General features: G+C 38.1%; 1 protein-coding gene across 1 annotated transcript; it reads right to left on the reverse strand.

The window, feature by feature from the left end:
• Window positions 1-1,928: 1,928 nt before the first annotated feature.
• LOC119731676 (anthrax toxin receptor 1-like) lies at window positions 1,929-15,140 on the reverse strand. The gene is made up of 15 exons (XM_038204884.1): window positions 14,851-15,140; window positions 11,710-11,787; window positions 10,700-10,777; window positions 10,013-10,119; window positions 9,605-9,678; window positions 8,855-9,007; window positions 8,318-8,378; window positions 8,065-8,163; window positions 7,349-7,418; window positions 6,764-6,845; window positions 6,430-6,525; window positions 5,845-5,967; window positions 4,108-4,242; window positions 3,905-3,985; window positions 1,929-3,180 (listed from the first exon to the last, which is right to left on the reverse strand). Exons 1-15 carry the CDS (start codon window positions 15,018-15,020, stop codon window positions 3,139-3,141), a joined length of 1,449 nt encoding a protein of 482 aa, XP_038060812.1. The 5' UTR covers window positions 15,021-15,140; the 3' UTR covers window positions 1,929-3,138.
• Window positions 15,141-16,917: the final 1,777 nt, after the last annotated feature.

Here is a 16,917-nt window from a genome sequence, read left to right on the forward strand (position 1 = left end):
ACATCACTTACAACAACTCAGTGATGTTAGGGTCCTTTGGAAGTATTCGCCATCGTTCTTGCCATATCGTACCTTTGTCATATTTCAACAATCTGCTCTCGTCACAAATTTATCAAAAAAAAATTATTTGGAATATGCTAATTTGGAAAGTTTGAAATTTAGTTAGTAATCAGTGGAAACGAGCCGCAACTTTGGAAGGAAAGTGCCTTCAATTCTAATTCAAGAAACAAATCACGAATTCGTGGATGACAGTTTGCATGGATTTTTTTGTCATCTATATTTAAACAAAACCAGAACATTTGTGCCACCAAAATGCAAATGGCAAGTGTACCATATTTTATTCAGAGAAAAACAGAAAACCAGTTATATGTACATGTTGTATTTCAAAATTGTGAAATCATTTAGTGTGGAACTAGGAAACAGCAAACACAATAAAAGAATAGATGAAAATGAACTTAAAATGTACCTAATTCAGCAACCAGCAGCAGTGAAAACCAAAAATTAAGCAGTGAAGAAACTTAAAAGATATTGAAGCAATCATTGGAAAACAAAATTGTAATTCAGCGTAAATGGAAAACCGCGTAAGACAACGAAATGAATTTCTAAGATGAATTTTTCTTTAGTCATTGAAGCAACAAGTGCATTTTTTACAGAGAAAGGAACTTCAACATTAGATTTACTGGTAAGGGACAGCATTCAAATTTATTCAAGAAAACATTAAGATTTAGCACTGGGAAATTCAAATTTATTCAAGAACATTATTGGTAAGATTTAGCAATTAGAAAAACAAGGAAAGTAACAACATTTTAGGAAAAACTGGTAGGGTGAGCTTCCAGCTCTTCATAATAACTATTGTTTCTTATTCAAATTTATTCACAACCTGGTAGAAAAAAAACCATACATTTATCTCTGTAAAAAAATAACAGCAAATATTTGTCAGCGAAAAACAAAGCAGCTTTGATGATGTTCTAAGGAACAAATAAAGATATTGAAAACAAACTAAAGTTTGTTTATTTTGTGTCAGTTTTGTTCTGTTGTCTTTTGAGTTAAACCACAAGTGCCCCCCTTTTCCTTTCTATGCCCCTCCCACTCCTAGAATTCAGTTACTTTTGTTTGATTATGTCCACGACAAGTGATGATTATGTGATGATTATAATGATTAAAGACTAAAGGTTCAGTGATTACAATGATTATTTCGGATAGAACGTAGTATCCTGATGCCACTCTGGTAATTGTGTATTAAGTCTTTGGGGAGTTGTCAAATATACTCGCGAAATTGGAAACGTTTCTCAGTCACGTTTCTCTAAAACATGTCATAAGTGAAAACACAGCCCTCTTTCTACAAAATTAAGCCAGCTGATATTCAACATGGTATATTAGTGAACTATTTAGATGATTTCAAAGACATAAAGTAACATTGCCAGCTTGTAACACAGCCAAATGTTTAGGAATCAAGTCCTAAAACATAAAAGTCTTTTTGTTATTTCCAGCGGGAAAAGAATGTAGTATCCAGACGCCACTTCGGCGGTTGTGTACAACGTCTATGGAGAGTGAAGTATTTCCCAACAAAAATTAGAAGTGTTTCTCAGTCCCAAATGCATGTCTTTTCAACATTTGTTGCATAACTGTCCACTATTGAGATGATATAATATATGAAATATAATTATTAAGAAAAAAAGTGGCGTTAGGTTGCAACAGTCTTTCCCCATTTTCCCTGATGGAAAGATTCCCATATCTGGCCATCACTTGTCACCCTGTGCACAAACCCTATGAGTCTGGTCTGAAAATTTCAAAGTGTTTTCTCAGTAAATAATTCAATATTTTCCCAGCTAAATTTGACCTTTTAGGACATATTATCACTTTCTGATGGTTGATAGGTCACTGAAGGGAAAAAGTAGTGATGGCCAGATATGGGAATCTTTCCTTTCTGATTTTACATGCATTCAAAATAATGGACAACTACTAAATTTTAGATAATATTTTTGAATAATGATGTTGGCCACAAGTTACATTAACCATAACTACAAGATTGCGCAAACAAACTCGGAAAACAGATAGTCTTAATTAAGTGCATCAAAATATATGCCCTAACTTAGCTCCACACTTACTTGGTCATGGTAGCCAAAGACCTTCCATCAATGCCCATACCAACCACGCCCAGTATCCCATGAACCAAACCCTGCACAGCCCTCCACAAACGACCACACCTCACCACCAGCAGCACGCAACAGCATAGTTACAGTGCGTGGCTTATGGAAATTCCATGCAGTAACGCAGAACAATAGCATTTTGAACAATGAATGGACCAGTGCACAATCTGGTGAGGGGTGTGGTGGTTGTGAGGGGCAGACTGAAGCAGAGTTTAAAGTTTAGGAAATGCCAAATTCTTGAGCGGAAATTGTATAGCAGTCACTTATTTATAAACAATTGCCAGCAATCTTAGTATAAAATGACAATATTAACAGCAGCTACAAACGAAGCCAGTTCGTATTTTTACACAAGAACTAAATGATCTTAAAGAATTTAAGTTATATATATATGCAAAAATGGTACTGGGAAAATTAACACAAATTAGACCCACAAACTTAAATTTTATACACGCAAATTGTACATGCATATTTCTATATACAAATGATAAGGACGAAAATCTCAAGATGTGGGATCAATATTTGGAAGTAAATCATTCTCATTTTGCATATACTATAGAAATATACTATAGGAATGTAAATAGTACGGGCATAAGCAACAAATAGCAGTATTTAACTGAGTACTCCAATACAAAACGTACTGATATATTTTCATGTTTTTGTATCTTCATACAATACTCAATGCTGGCAAAAACAATGAGAATTCATTCTAATCGTTTTCCACTTCAAATAAAAAAAAATCGTAACATTTGTCATTAAACATGCCTTTGTTTGTGGAGCATATTAGAAGTTACAAAGTACCATGCACAGAAATGCTTCAGGCATTAAAGCTTAACTTAGTGGCTTGTCTTTAATAAAACGAAAACAAAAGACAATAGTGTCTTTCTTCTGATTCTGGGCGGATAAAACCTCTCGATGTCTGATCCCTTCAAGGTACCCTGATAACTATCCAATCCAGTCTAGCATAATCACTGGGGATTGTGGCACACTCCTAAATACGAACCGGCCCATTCTCAACTCGGCAGCAACATCCCTGAAAGAACAAGACAAATTTAAGTCAAAGCAATTTTTTATTTCCCGCAAAAAGTTTCCTTAATCTATAAGGCTCTAGCCCTCTTTGGACCCTTTGTTATTAAACGAAAAGTGAACAGATACAGATCCCAGTTATTTTGAATATCTGAGCGAGAACAGCTTAGTTGGCGCATCAATAAAAAAAACAACTAATATGTGCTTGGCCGGTTTTAAACACTATGTTTAAAACCGGTTTGGAGACTGGACGCTGATAATGACCCGAGCCGGAGGTCAAACAGTCAAAACAAGTCAGAAATTATAAAGTTCCAACGTTTTTGTTCAACAAATTTACTTCATGTTTTTTAAACACCCCTCTAGCTGTGTTATGGTATATGCCTCTCGATCTCGCGAAGTAGTCGTAAACAACTTCGAGATTGGCGGGCGCGTTGCGTGCATTGAGCGATGTGGCGCAAAAGGCGCAAAACGCAGCTGTGCCGGTGGAGTGTGAATTACTATGAAATACGGACTCGGTAGTATTGCGCATGCACAACCGAGGATTGTGAACGTTCAACCAATAAAAGGTTAAAAGGCAATGGATTTCATAGGAGTTCAAAGTGTTTAAGACCAGCCAGCCGGTGTTTCATCAACCGATTAAGACCAACCACGTGACGGGCTAGACCAACAGGAATGGCTAAACTGTCTCAGGTATTTATGAATGAAGTATTATAATGAAAAGTCTGTCATACCTTTTGTCCCGGCGCCGGTCTCATGACAGATATCCGATCATACAAAGATCTGATTGGAGTGAAACAGGCGGCAAGTGCTTTCTGTGTTGAAAGAATTGAAAGAAAAACAACACAAACAGGTGTTTATGTTTTCTCAATCAGTGTTTACAAATTTTTATCTTCGGGGAAAGATGTATGACCACGCAAGTAATTCGCGAACCCACCTTGAAGTTGTCCATGCATCCTGGGGCTCCGTATCTGATGGCTGCACTTTCATCTACTTCTTTGACGACCTTCGCATCTTTAGCTTTCTCCAGATGAGATCCTCCTTCAGTGCAACCCTTATCGCCCCAACGAACCTGTTTGATTAAATATCAAAACAACTATTAAAATAAAAACTAACTTAATTACTGGAAAAACAAGTGCACAATTGAACGAGTCTGGTAAGCAGCAAAAAATATAGTTACCACATTTATTTAATAACAAAAGTTGAAAATTATCCCGAGCGAAACACACCTGTACATCCCTTGATAATTCGGCCAATTTCATGAATTTGCAAAACAAATTGATCACAAACATGGTGTCTTATTTTAGCTGAGGGTCTATTTTAAAAACAGGATTATTTTATTTCTCCAGTGAAGAACATTTCCCTGACTGCTTCTTTGTACACATTTCCTTCCATGTTTTTAGATATCGTTATCGATTTGCTAACATTTTATTCAAATAATGAATGTTTGCGAATGCAATGATATTCATGAGGTGTCTGATGGAATGTTCCATTCTACGAGGCGAAGACGAGTGGAATGGAACATTCCATCCGTCACCGAATGAAATTATTCTTACCATTGCACTAACGTCAAACATTCATATTTGTTTTAATATACATCACCTGAATAAATCCTCGTCACCTGATTGGTCAGAGGCACCAGTGACCGTGCAATTGAACTTCTATATTTGCCGTGCGGCGAATAATTCAATGACACGTGATCAACGATACACCAATCAGATGACGGGGATTTGTTCAGGCGTTGTATAAAACAATATACCACGTGACTTGGTGTTAGCCACAATTCCCGCTCACAACTCAAAAGGAACTGCGGTTCAGTTGAACAATCAAAGGAAGTATTTTTACAAACATTTGATAATCTTATCTTCTTGGTAATTCATTTCAAAAACAAGGAACTGAGATCAATGTTTTGTCAAGTCGAGGTGCCAAGTTTGAGTAACCTTTGGCACGTGACAAAGCTAGTTCTTCGACCAGGAATTCCACTTCCTTCAAGAATTCAACCGCACAACATAAATTATAATCTTCTTTGTACTTCATTTCAAAAATAAGCACAGTATGTCATCAGTGTTTGCAAATATGTCGAATTTTAGGAACAATGGTACTCTGACAAAAGATATTTCTAATATCAAAACAATCCCTCTCCTAAATTGTAATATATACACGGGAGAACAACAACAAACCAAAATCAAAAGAAAACCGGATTTTCCCCTCCGGTTTAAATAAATAGCGTTTGTATTTTTCCACATAGTTTCCTCTCTTTATGTTTGTGTTATCATTTCTAACGTCGATTATATCTTTGCTAGTGGTTTTATGAATTTGATCTCTTATTTTTTTTTACCCTGTTTTATAGCCTAAGAGAGTTTATTCATCAATTGTGATCCTTTATATTAGTATTTTTAACCATCAATTTCCCTTTTCTACCATTTTAGGTTTTTAGACCATTAAAAGTTTTTTTAAACAAAGTTTGTATGTTTGTGTAATCCTTTTAATTATGCAGTTCTGCCGCGACCAATCCCAACCCCTTTATTTTATTTGATTGAAAAGGAGGTTTAATTCTATTAAAAAATGGACCGAAAGTCTCCGACTTAATAAAAACAAATCCAATTCAATGAAAAATAGACATTTATTTGGTGGACTCAAGTCAAGGGTTGGGAGTGTTTTTTGGACTTCTCACCGTGACGGGCTTCATGCCGCCTACTCCTCCTCCGCCGTACACCGAGGCGTTGACTGCCGGCCACTTCTTGCCGGAGGGCGACTCGGGTTCCGGTGTTGGGGGTGGGGGTGGAGCTTTCACAACCTGGCGGAAAAAAAGAAAAATAATTGTGACCTTTCAAAGCATCGGTTAAAAATCCATTTGTTTGAGTGTTTTTAATTCTTTTTTTTTCTCTTCCTGCTGTCAGTAAATAAACGAAGCTCTGATATTCACTTAAAAACAATTGGTTTTTATTATAAGGGCGTATTTAATTATTTTTCCTCTTGGCTCTTCGATTTTTTGATGAAATTCATTGACAACAATAAAATGTGAGGAATTTTAAAATCTTTTTGGTTTTGCTAAACATGCCACATGCGCGGCCAAGTATACCAGAATTGTCCAATACCATGATCTGAGTAAGGCTCCTGTCTCTTTCATATACATTATTTTGCTAACGAGTTAAGAGACACTACATGATCGATTAATCAGTCATTAATATCGATAATCTAATTTTAAACCCAGATACAATTTCTTTACAGCAGATTGACTGCAAATATTATCACTCACCACACAGCAAAGTAAATTCCAGAACCACCACAGGGCCAACAGTCCGAGAATGAGAAGTGCCAGGAAAACTCCAAGCACGGCACCTGTCACGTCCGGCTGAAAATAAAGGAACAATTCCCAACGAAAAATAGTTACTTTGTTGATCTATACGTCGTGTTCTGAGGGAGTTCTACCAAATCTACTACTTTCTGTCTGGGGCTAATGTGCCAATTGGTAAAACTATTGAGCACCAATGCTCGTTTAAATATAGCATTAATCAAACATTTACTGATTGCAGTAATAGGTATTAGTGTCATGTAAAGTTTTATAATTAATGCACTGTGTAAGTGTATACCTGTATGCAGTTTGTGGCCTTGATGGTCACGTTACTTGAAATGAAGGAAATCCCATTGACCGAGACTTGCAACACCACAAAGCTGAAAAAAATAACAAAATACTTTGTAAGTATACAAATTCTGTCAACGAATTGAAAATTAAAAAAACAGATATATATTTGACAGAATTACATGACTGACTGCACATTCTCTGGAATCGCTTTGAACTTTACTTATAATAAACTCAAGTAGGCCTACTCAACCAAATTTACAGGAAGTAAACATCATCAAACGGAAAATGGATTGGATGTTAAACTTTGAACAGTGTGAGATACTAATCAAGTGAAAGGTTGAAAAAGAGTGTTTTTCTTTGGTTTCGACATTCCAGGAACGGCATGATTTAAAAAAAAAAAATCTGCTCTAGGTTTACCGGGAGTACTTTCGAGTCGCTGTATCAAAAGACAATTTCAGAACTGCTCGGGAATTCATGGCAAGGCTAGACATTTCTACGTGCTTCAAAGTATTTCCAGATTGTGTGAAAACCTCACTGATGCAACAGCAACAAAATGAAAACGCTATTATCTTATATTGCAGGGTTATCATACCTGCCAGATGTTTCAATCTTTGGTGCTGGACACAAGAGGTGACTTGACGACACAGAGATCGGATGCACCTCTGCATGGAAAAAAATACCAAATTGAATTCGTTAGCTATCAAATTTTTTTTTTTCATTGGAGGAAAACAAACACCACAGCTACAATACCACCCCAGATGCTTCTATATATAGTAACAATAAAAGTGTTACAGGGAGGGAGAAAAGTAATATGTATATTATTCAAATTGTGTAATATATTGAGATGTTTGAAAGGGGAAGAAAATGTTAAAAACATATCTCACAGTTATTTTTATAATATATATTTTAATCAAACTGAGTGATAGTGAGAAGTGAAAAGGGAAGAAAATATTGAAATATCTAACAGTTATTTATATAATAAATATTTAAATCGACTTTATTAATAGTGAGAAGTGAAAAGGGAAGACAATCTTGAAAAAAACATCTGAATTTATTTTCAAAATATATATTTTAATCAAATTGTGTAATAGTGAGATGTGAAAAGGAAAGAAAATCTTGAAAAACAATATCTCACAGTTATTTTTGTAATATATATTTTAATCAAATAGAGTGAAGAAAGGTTGAAAATCTTGAAAAGACAAAACTGTACAAATGTAGTAAAAGAAAGAGATTTAATTTTAATGTACACCATCAAGAAGGATTTTGAAGTTCGGGAAAGCGACAAGACGTCGAAAAAGAAACAATTACCCTGATTATCTGTGTCGTTGAGCCGGAAGTTGCAGATCACTTTACTGACGTTGTCGGTCTTGGTGAAACCGTTGCCGGTGATGCTGACATTGAAGGCCTCTGCAATGAAAACGCGCAAAAAAAGATACATCTTTGTCAACTTGTTACCGTCGTTACAGCTGCCATAGTGGGCAGACCGGAGTTGGATATGTAACTCGTGTGCGACTCAAAAATACTCTGAAATCATTGTCGGTTGTAACAGAATAATTCTTACCACCAGCGCAGATTGACGTAGGAGAAGCTGAGAGAATCTCAATGCAAGATGTATTGACAATCTGATGAAGAAAACAATAAGTTGTTCTCAAGAAATGCAAAAACTGGAGATGAAATAATTACAGGTAAATCAGAGATTTATCGTTAATATCATCATAATAGTTTTGCCAAGATGTTAAAAATAAATACATTTTCAGTTCATTTGAGGATAAAAACTGGTTTCATGCCTGTGTTCTACATACTAAGTTATAAAGCAAATGCTAAAGAAAATACTAGTAATGTATTAACAGCTGCAGACAAACATGACACTAAACGTGCCCTTATAAACGTATAATTGTATTCCTGGTATTCGTCTGTAACTGTTCCATGATTTGTCTTGTTTTGGCCCGAGGAAGATAACAAACAACAACATTTGTTCCTTTTTCTTATATGTTGGCATCTCTATCTTAACACGTCTATTTCGATGTAAATCTGCTTCCTGAGTACTGTCATTCAAGATGTCTATTTGAAAATAATTTAAAAATTGAATTGCACAAACCTGGGTGATAATGGACTGGAGATCGTTGAACGTGTCCCCTCTGAAGATGTGTTCCTTGGCCGGCGGATCAGCTACCTTCTGCAGGTCCCTCAAACTACTGTCTCCTACCCTGACCGCCAAGACTTTAGCTCCCAGAGAGCGTGAGATGTCCGCCTGACAGCACAGAGATCAGGGTCAAACATTTCATTAAGCCTCCTGCTGTCTGAACAGTCACAGACAATCAATCCTCTTCCCCTGCCATGCCTTTTACACAAGCTAGTCACCAACAGTCAGATCATATTTCAAGCAAGCACTGTGACTAGTCAAATTCAGTCAACGGACAAAAGCAGGCAAGTAGTAAGCACAGCTGGCTTATCAAACACCTACAGTCAAAGCATAGCTGTATCAAGTTACATAAACACTCACAGCCAGTCAATCCTGCTTTATGTAGGCTGGGAGCTCTCAACTGTTAAAAAACAGTTACTTGATTGATTTTGACTAAAAGGACAACTTTGCTGAGAGTGTATGTTTTGCAAAGGAGGGTTAATATAAAAAAAAGATTAAAATTTCTTTATGAGACAAACTTCGAATTTGTTGAAGACCACCGGACTCAATTATCCACCTACACGTTATCCACCGTGTAGGCCTTAATAAAACTAATGACTACAAACGGAATCACTGATCAACAAAATGATTGATTTGTCTTAATAAAAACTACCAGGCAGACTGATTGTTTAAGCGAATTCGGAAAATGCTATTTTTTTTATATACCTCCTCAGCTGCCGCCTGTCTGTCGTCAAGAATTCCATCCGTCAATGTAATGATAACACTGGCTGTACCATCGTCTGCAAAATTGTAGTGATAAAAACGTTAATGACAAAACCTTTTTTATTTTCATAAAAAAAACTTGACAATTTTTAAGTCCGCCGTCATTTCTTTTCTGATTTTCTTTCGCCATCACTTACTTTCGTGAATTGATTACTTTCCTTTGGGCAAAACACAGAAGTGAAGGATTTTAGTGTGGGGCGAGACAAACGAAATATAAAAATCATGTGTGGATAAAACAAAGGCACTCAACAAAATTCTGACATTGGAATTTGGGGAAAAGAGTTGGAAGTATTTGACAAAAGTTTTACATAGAGGAATAAAGTACTAAAACTTGCATTTCAGCCAGCATACCTGAATCGCGAATCTGCTTATTGGCCAACGCCAGACCCTTCTGGAGGAATGTTCCTCCCGATGTGCCAAGTTGACGTAAATCACTAATGCCTGCCTCCATGGCTCGTCTGTATTCGCAGATTGATTACACGACATTGAAAACATAACAATCAAGGAGGAATTCCATAGCACAATAAAAACAACAAATCAAAGCTAAAAAAATCCCTTGCAAGTCATCAAAAGGATGATTTTAGAACAAAAGTACGATATTAAAATGAAAGCTGAATAGACTTTTGAAAATGATCATCCACATAGGAATTAAACGAAATCTCAAAACAAAACAGTTGCTCTTACGTTTTTAGCAACACCTTGAAAAAAGCCTTCAGAATGCACTTTTGTTATAAAAAAATTCCACCTTTTTATTTCGTTGCATTTCACCTCCGAATATTCGATTCCGAAAATAGATATTCGAATATTCGATACTGGCGATCGAATATTTGAAAATTCGAATATTCGGCACAGCCCAAAAAACAGAATAAATGCAATGCCTTGAAAAGAACAGATAAATATTGAAAAACTCAAGACAATCTTTCGAGACGAATGCTCAGACATAAATATGTACATATATACGAATAATGTATAAGCAAAAAAAGGAGTAAAATTAAGATTGTTTTCATGAACACGTTGAGGAATTACTATATCACCGACCTGTTGCGAGTCAGTTTCATGATCACGCTGGACTCGTCTCGACTCGAGAATGTGATGAACGAGGCTCGCATCTTGGAACTACAAATGGAATCCAATCACAAAAAAACATTAAATTTGGTGTATACGTGCTTTCTGGGTGTGGCACCTTGAAACATAGATTTTCAAATCGAATTGATAATTTTCTAGCATTACATTAGTTATGAGCTTTCTAATGGGACATCGCACGAAAAAAATCAGCCCATGACAAGTAATCAATTAATTAATTTCAACTTATGAATTAAGAGCGGGACACTCCTATAATTCGTTCTGAATAGTCGGCGCAATTTCTGAACTAAAGCGTGCCATTTAAAACCACTTTTTTAAAACTGTACTAAGGCCTGCAAAAACAAACAAGCAAATTTATTTGTTACAACACATTATATTCCTTTAAATTTCGTTCGAAAAAGCACGCATATTCCAACTTTAAGTCAATAAGAACTGAAATCGGATGACGGATAAATTAAATCACGACAAACTGGCAACAAAAGGGCAAAACTTCAAGTTACTTTGACCGTCCCACTTTTGAGTTTCACCCAGATATTCAAAATGCCATTTTTCTATCATTACCAAGGTAATGTACTTTTGAACGAGACATCGAACGTAATAATACGCCCGCGACTAATTATGAAACAGTCTTTTCCAATTTTCGAAATATTTGCAGCCGGAATTCTGAATTAAAGCTGCATTTAGCTAGAGCTGGAGGCGCAAAAGGCAACCCCAAAATAAAAGCCTTTTCACGGAGTTGTACATGCTAAAAATAGAAAACAATAGTGTGTTTCTTGAAGCCGGTCTTCATATCACATTTAAATACCCCCCCCACGTGATCGAGTCTCGACCAATCAGAAGCTATCAGCTCTACAAGGTAAATATAAAACATATTGAAATATCTCCAGGAGTAAAAATAAAAAAGCGATATGTTGAAGAGCATGGTGAGTGCAACTTTGATGAAAACTCAGCAAAGTTTATCGTACCTTGTAAAACTTCTCAGTAATGTCTCCACAAAGTCCACTGTCTGCTCCTGAAAATACTGGTTGGTCACGCTTCCCGATCTGATTGAAAAGAAAACCCAGTACAATCAAGAAGATTACAGCTTGTCCCAAAAAAGTTGTGCTAGCAGATATCCTTTTACAGTATCCTTGAATACTGAGACATTGGAAATTGATACAAAAATACCACTTTTCTTGAAAACAACGGCACATCAGGTGCCATGATTTTACAGGATGCTTTAGATTGTCATTCATTAAAAAGTCCAGTAAGGTATTTTACACTTATTTGGTAGTTTTGTTTTTTATTTTTGCAAATGTTGTTTATTCCCTTTAAATATTTATTGCAAGGGAGGGATATGGAAATGGAGAAATAAAACAATGGCCTTAAAAATAAACCTACAGATGACCTATAAATTCTTTTAAGATGAGCGGCACTGACCGGCAACCACACTGCACTATCTCTGGCAACCGGAACGGTCGGCCGGATATCAAGAAAGCAGGAAATTTCACCAGTATGTTGAAACCGATTTGCCCGTGTTATTGCAACCCATATGCATAATTGTCCAGACGAAATGAACTTACGACCTTGGTCACTTTTTTCCATTGGCTTGTCTGGCCTAGTTAGACCTTCAATTTTTCGGAGCCATTTTTTCTTCTTCTCCAAAAGTTCACTTCCCTTAGTTATACACTGTTGATAATGTATAGTGGCGAAGGTTTCAGAGATCTTTGAACTTCAATTAAAATTGAGCCACTTTATGCTAATTTTATGTTAATGTTGGTTTCCTTCAGCCATGAGCTGTATTCAGTTGAGTTCCCTCGTCAAAAATGTCTTCCATACGAGCTCTTCCATCTCCTAACAGTGACAGGGACTTACATCACATGGGCGGATCCAGAAGACACTTTTTTGGGGGGGAAGGGGGCAAACAAAAACTTGGTCGCCGAAAAAGTGGGTCCCAAAAATTTGGGCGTGGGGTTCGGGTCCCGAAAAAATGTTGGATTCTAGATGCCCTGTGGTGCGATCTGAGGCAATTTCTGACGACTTTAACCAAACCTTTTTGAGGAAAAGATGGTGGTGTACGCAGTGCCTGCCTTGGCTTTATTGCGATGTCACTTAAAAAAAAAATTGGGTTCGTTTTTTTCTTTCCCCCCTGGATCCGCCCTTGTTACATCATCGAGTATACCACTCTTCACTGGAATTTGGTTGTGAGCATTTCTTTCTTTCTTTTTAAGAATTATTGGTAAATCTCATAACCTTAACCTTGCAGATAAGAAAACCAGACAAGACTTACGTCAGATGTAGGGATCCACATTGTAAAGCCTACAATGTAATATTTATAGGCCAATAATAGTCCTACTTGTAGCACCACAATAGGTCCACTTTCCCTTTTTAATTTTTTCAGTTCGACTTAAGGAGTATAGACCTTATGCCTAGCAGCCATCTTAAAGGGCATCTTTTGTTATTTTAATTCAGTAACAGTGAATGCACAAATGGTTCACTCATGCATATCCCAGCAAAGCAAAGGCATTAGATGGCTGCTACGCATAAGGTCTATAATAGTTCATCACTAGGCCTGTACACGAGGAGCACCTATACTGTCGAATATTAAAACCAGGGAATGTTTTGACCTTTACTGTAAGGGCGCTAGCACAGCTGACAGCGGGAATTTCTATTTCGGGTCTTTGTTCAAAATGTGTTTGCAGCCGTCTGTGTCAATGGTACCTTCGGGCGTTCTACAATTTACCTCGCATTCCCACAAAAACGTTTGTTGTTCAGGCCTATACACCTTTTTTCACTGATTAATTTGGCTTCATTACTCAATATATTAAAGGGTATAATTTATTACGAGTATAATTCTGTTCCCCACCCCCACTCCCCCCCCCCCCAAAAGTTGAATTCATCTAATAAAGTCGTTCACGAGACATTGTTTCATTTCTTATAAATCCACCCTCTGCGTTTTATTTTTACTTCCAGCTCATTAGCCGTACCCAGGAAAATGTGCGAATTATTATCTAGTAGCGTGAATCCTGTCTATGTTATGGGAAGTCTGGGAGCGAGGAACAACAATGTTTCCTTGTTCTGCATTCCATTCCCAGTAGGTAATGTCTTCAGGGTTTCGACCCCTGGGTCTGCTAGACTTGTCACCAGTCGCAGACAGGACCATCCGATGTCCTTGCTCTATGATTAAACTATCATGACGCTTGCTGATTCTTTCGATTTTGAGTAGGCATAAATCTATTTAATATTGGATTTGATCTGGTGAGGCATGTAGAAAACCTTGTCAAGATCCTTTGCAATCAGAAGCTGAGGGTTTTTTGCACAAGAGGTCTACCCATGCGTATACGTACCAAGTGGACCAAAATACACACACCTTTAACTTGTCAAAGACTACTATAAATTAACCATGGGGGATTATTATGTACTGCAGGCCTATGGCCTAGGGTAGTTGGAGAAAAAATAGTTCGTGCTGTGGAGGCTTAGTACTACTGTTATCATGTTCATACCTAAAATGTGACGGTAGAACATAGGCTGCTTAATATCTAAAAATACTGAAACATCTTTATCATGAACAGCTAAAGCGCCCCCAGTGTTGTCAAGATTAATGCAGTCCCCCCCCCACGCCCCTAGGTCAAGGGCGGATCCAGAACACAATTTTTTGGGGGGCCAAAAAATATTTTTGTCCCCCCAAAAAGTGGGTCAAAAAAATTACGGCGTGGGGTTCGGGGCCCGCTTAAGGGCCCCGAAATTTTTTTGGATTCTAGATGCTCTGTGGTGCGATCTGAGGCAATTTCTGACCACTTTAACCAATTTTTTTGAGGAAAAGATGGTGGTGTACTCATTGCCTGCCTTTATTGCGATGTCACATAAAAAAAAAAAAAATTGGTTTCGTTTTTTTGGGGGGGGGGGGGGGCATGGCCCCCTTTGGCCCCCCCCCCCCCCCTGGATCCGCCCTTGCCCTATAGGTAATAAAACTTTTGAAGGGAAGGCCGGCAGTGGCCGAATATATCATGTGCATGATTAAACTCTCTCCAACACTCGCCTTTTGTTTTGAAATATGTGCGTATTATAGTTGCAGTTTTTTATTCCTCCATTGTTGCAGTATAGAAGCCCAGGAAAAACGGTCTTACCTGTCCAAGACGAAATACAGATCGAAGCCGCCGCTGCACTGTGCTTCATTCCGACCGGCCAGGATACCCCCATCAGGGGGTAAGGTGGCAGCACGGGCCGCGGCAAGAAGCGTCAAAATCACGGCAGACAACATGGCCGAAACACGGTGAAGTTGCTGCTGGTGGGACATTCTCGTAGTACCAACTAATACTTGGGGGTTGGTAAGTTGCTTGTGGACCACCAGTGAAAGGGTGGTTGGAAGACGATGAGTTTCTAAAACGCAGTCTGCTTGAAGCGCCTGGCGACCTGTTCAAGTTCTTCAACAGCCAGAAGTGTTACCGCAATGCAATAAGTTTGCGTTGTTGGCTCGGTCGTGATTTCCTCTACCAAAATTCCACAGTGCCTGGGAAACGAATGACTCATCCACACGGTACGCAGAGGGCCTTCAAAGCACTTCACACGAGTCCTGTATTTTTTTGATGATTTCCCAACAATAAATCCTTTGACCCCGTTCAGCTCAGATTACGCCATGTACTTTTCACCATTCCTTCTCGTTACACTCGCAGCTGGTGGCGGTCTGCTGGTACCTGGAACCTCACTGCAGGCTCCCGCGAGTTTTTGCACTGTAAATACACACTATAGGCCTAGAGGTTTGTGTGGCGATTTAGGCGGAATAAATTAGGCCCACAGAAGTCAAAATCTATGCTTGCAGATCGGCTTTATAGTTGGTGAAAGAAAGCAGCACGGTGAAACGGCACACACAAAGATGTTCAACAATGCAGCTTTCACAAAATATCGTCACAGACCGAGCTTTTCTAAAGCTCAGATTGAAATGAAAACTCAACACTGCAGAACAGACGCATAAACCTCAAGTTTTTATCTGGTACCCGCACTGCAGTATGTGATCTTTCCTTTATACTTTAATCTGCATGTACCATGTACACGACAGCGGAGATAATTTAGGCAGGGTCACTTCCACCCCAGTGATAAAGAAGGAAGTTCGGTCACAAAATAACCTGCAACTCTGCCAAATCGTGACATGTCATGTCAGGAACTTGCAAAGGAAATACCCAAAGCTAGAACATTTGGTTTCTTCGGCAATCCTTGTCACAATGTTTGTTTTACAACATTTGCCAACTGGCTAATTGATTCGACACTCTTATCTTTTCCTTTGGACAAATAAAGGAAACATTTTCAAAGAAAAAAACATGGCAATGTTTTTTTTTCGGGGTTGTCAATTGTGAGAGCATGTTCGATTTCTTGTTCCCAATGGCGACTGATTTCACATCGAATGTATGTAAAGAAAATGAAATTATTTAGTATAAGAATGACAAAATCGTCAGTCTTTGGATCATAGAGTCAACAGGTTTATGGTCAAATTAGGGCCAGTTACCAACCCACGTTTCTACCTGATGTTTTGGGGGCCTCCGAAAGATGCATACCCAGCATCTTCCTATGGTTTTTGATCATGGAGGAAGAAATCCCTGCATGGTTTTCATTCAGTCTTAAAGTAGACTTGTAAAGAGTAAACAACAGTTATTCCAAAAGACCCAGCCACAAGGCCCCTGTGCGATAATTTCCCCACATTTCAAGTTCTAGGCAACGCATCGATGTCGTCAGCCAGCCTTGCGAACCGTTCGAGGGCGCTACAAACGACCTCCTCAAACTGCATCCGTTCTACGGTACGAATGAACAATATTGAACTTTTCGGCAGTTCAGGGCCTTCCCAGGATGAGATAATGTCCATTGTTTTTAGCGGAGAACGATAAACCATCCGCACTCGAGGCAGCCAGGAAACGATCATGACTCACTCTTCCTTTTTCCTGTATTTTGGTGAGAACTTTATAAGAAGCCAAAAAGCAATGCACCGACTGCCACCACCGGTGGGTCTATTGTTTATATTTTGGGTCCAGCGGGATATTTCTGGTAACAGACATAATAGTTCTTACCAAAATTGGTTTGATTTTATCCGTAGTTCACTTCCATGTCTTCAACCACCCAATTTGGTTTTGTGCCAAGTTGGAAGTTGTCCACTAATTGCTGTGGTTTTGTTGGTCTTTGTTATTTCGTATATTGTCCTTTGGTAC

This window comes from Patiria miniata, unplaced genomic scaffold (genome assembly GCF_015706575.1).
Source record: "Patiria miniata isolate m_02_andy unplaced genomic scaffold, ASM1570657v1 HiC_scaffold_24, whole genome shotgun sequence".
NCBI classification, from domain to species: domain Eukaryota; kingdom Metazoa; phylum Echinodermata; class Asteroidea; order Valvatida; family Asterinidae; genus Patiria; species Patiria miniata.

Bases quoted from the DNA above. Each gene is read 5' to 3' on its own strand.
- LOC119731676 (XM_038204884.1), bottom strand. From the start codon at position 15,020: ATGTCCCACCAGCAGCAACTTCACCGTGTTTCGGCCATGTTGTCTGCC. The intron at 6,846-7,348 runs GTATGATAACCC...TATTTTTTTCAG, and splicing joins AAGATTGAAACATCTGGCAG to CTTTGTGGTGTTGCAAGTCT. The intron at 4,243-5,844 runs GTGAGAAGTCCA...TTAATCAAACAG, and splicing joins GCGGCATGAAGCCCGTCACG to GTTCGTTGGGGCGATAAGGG.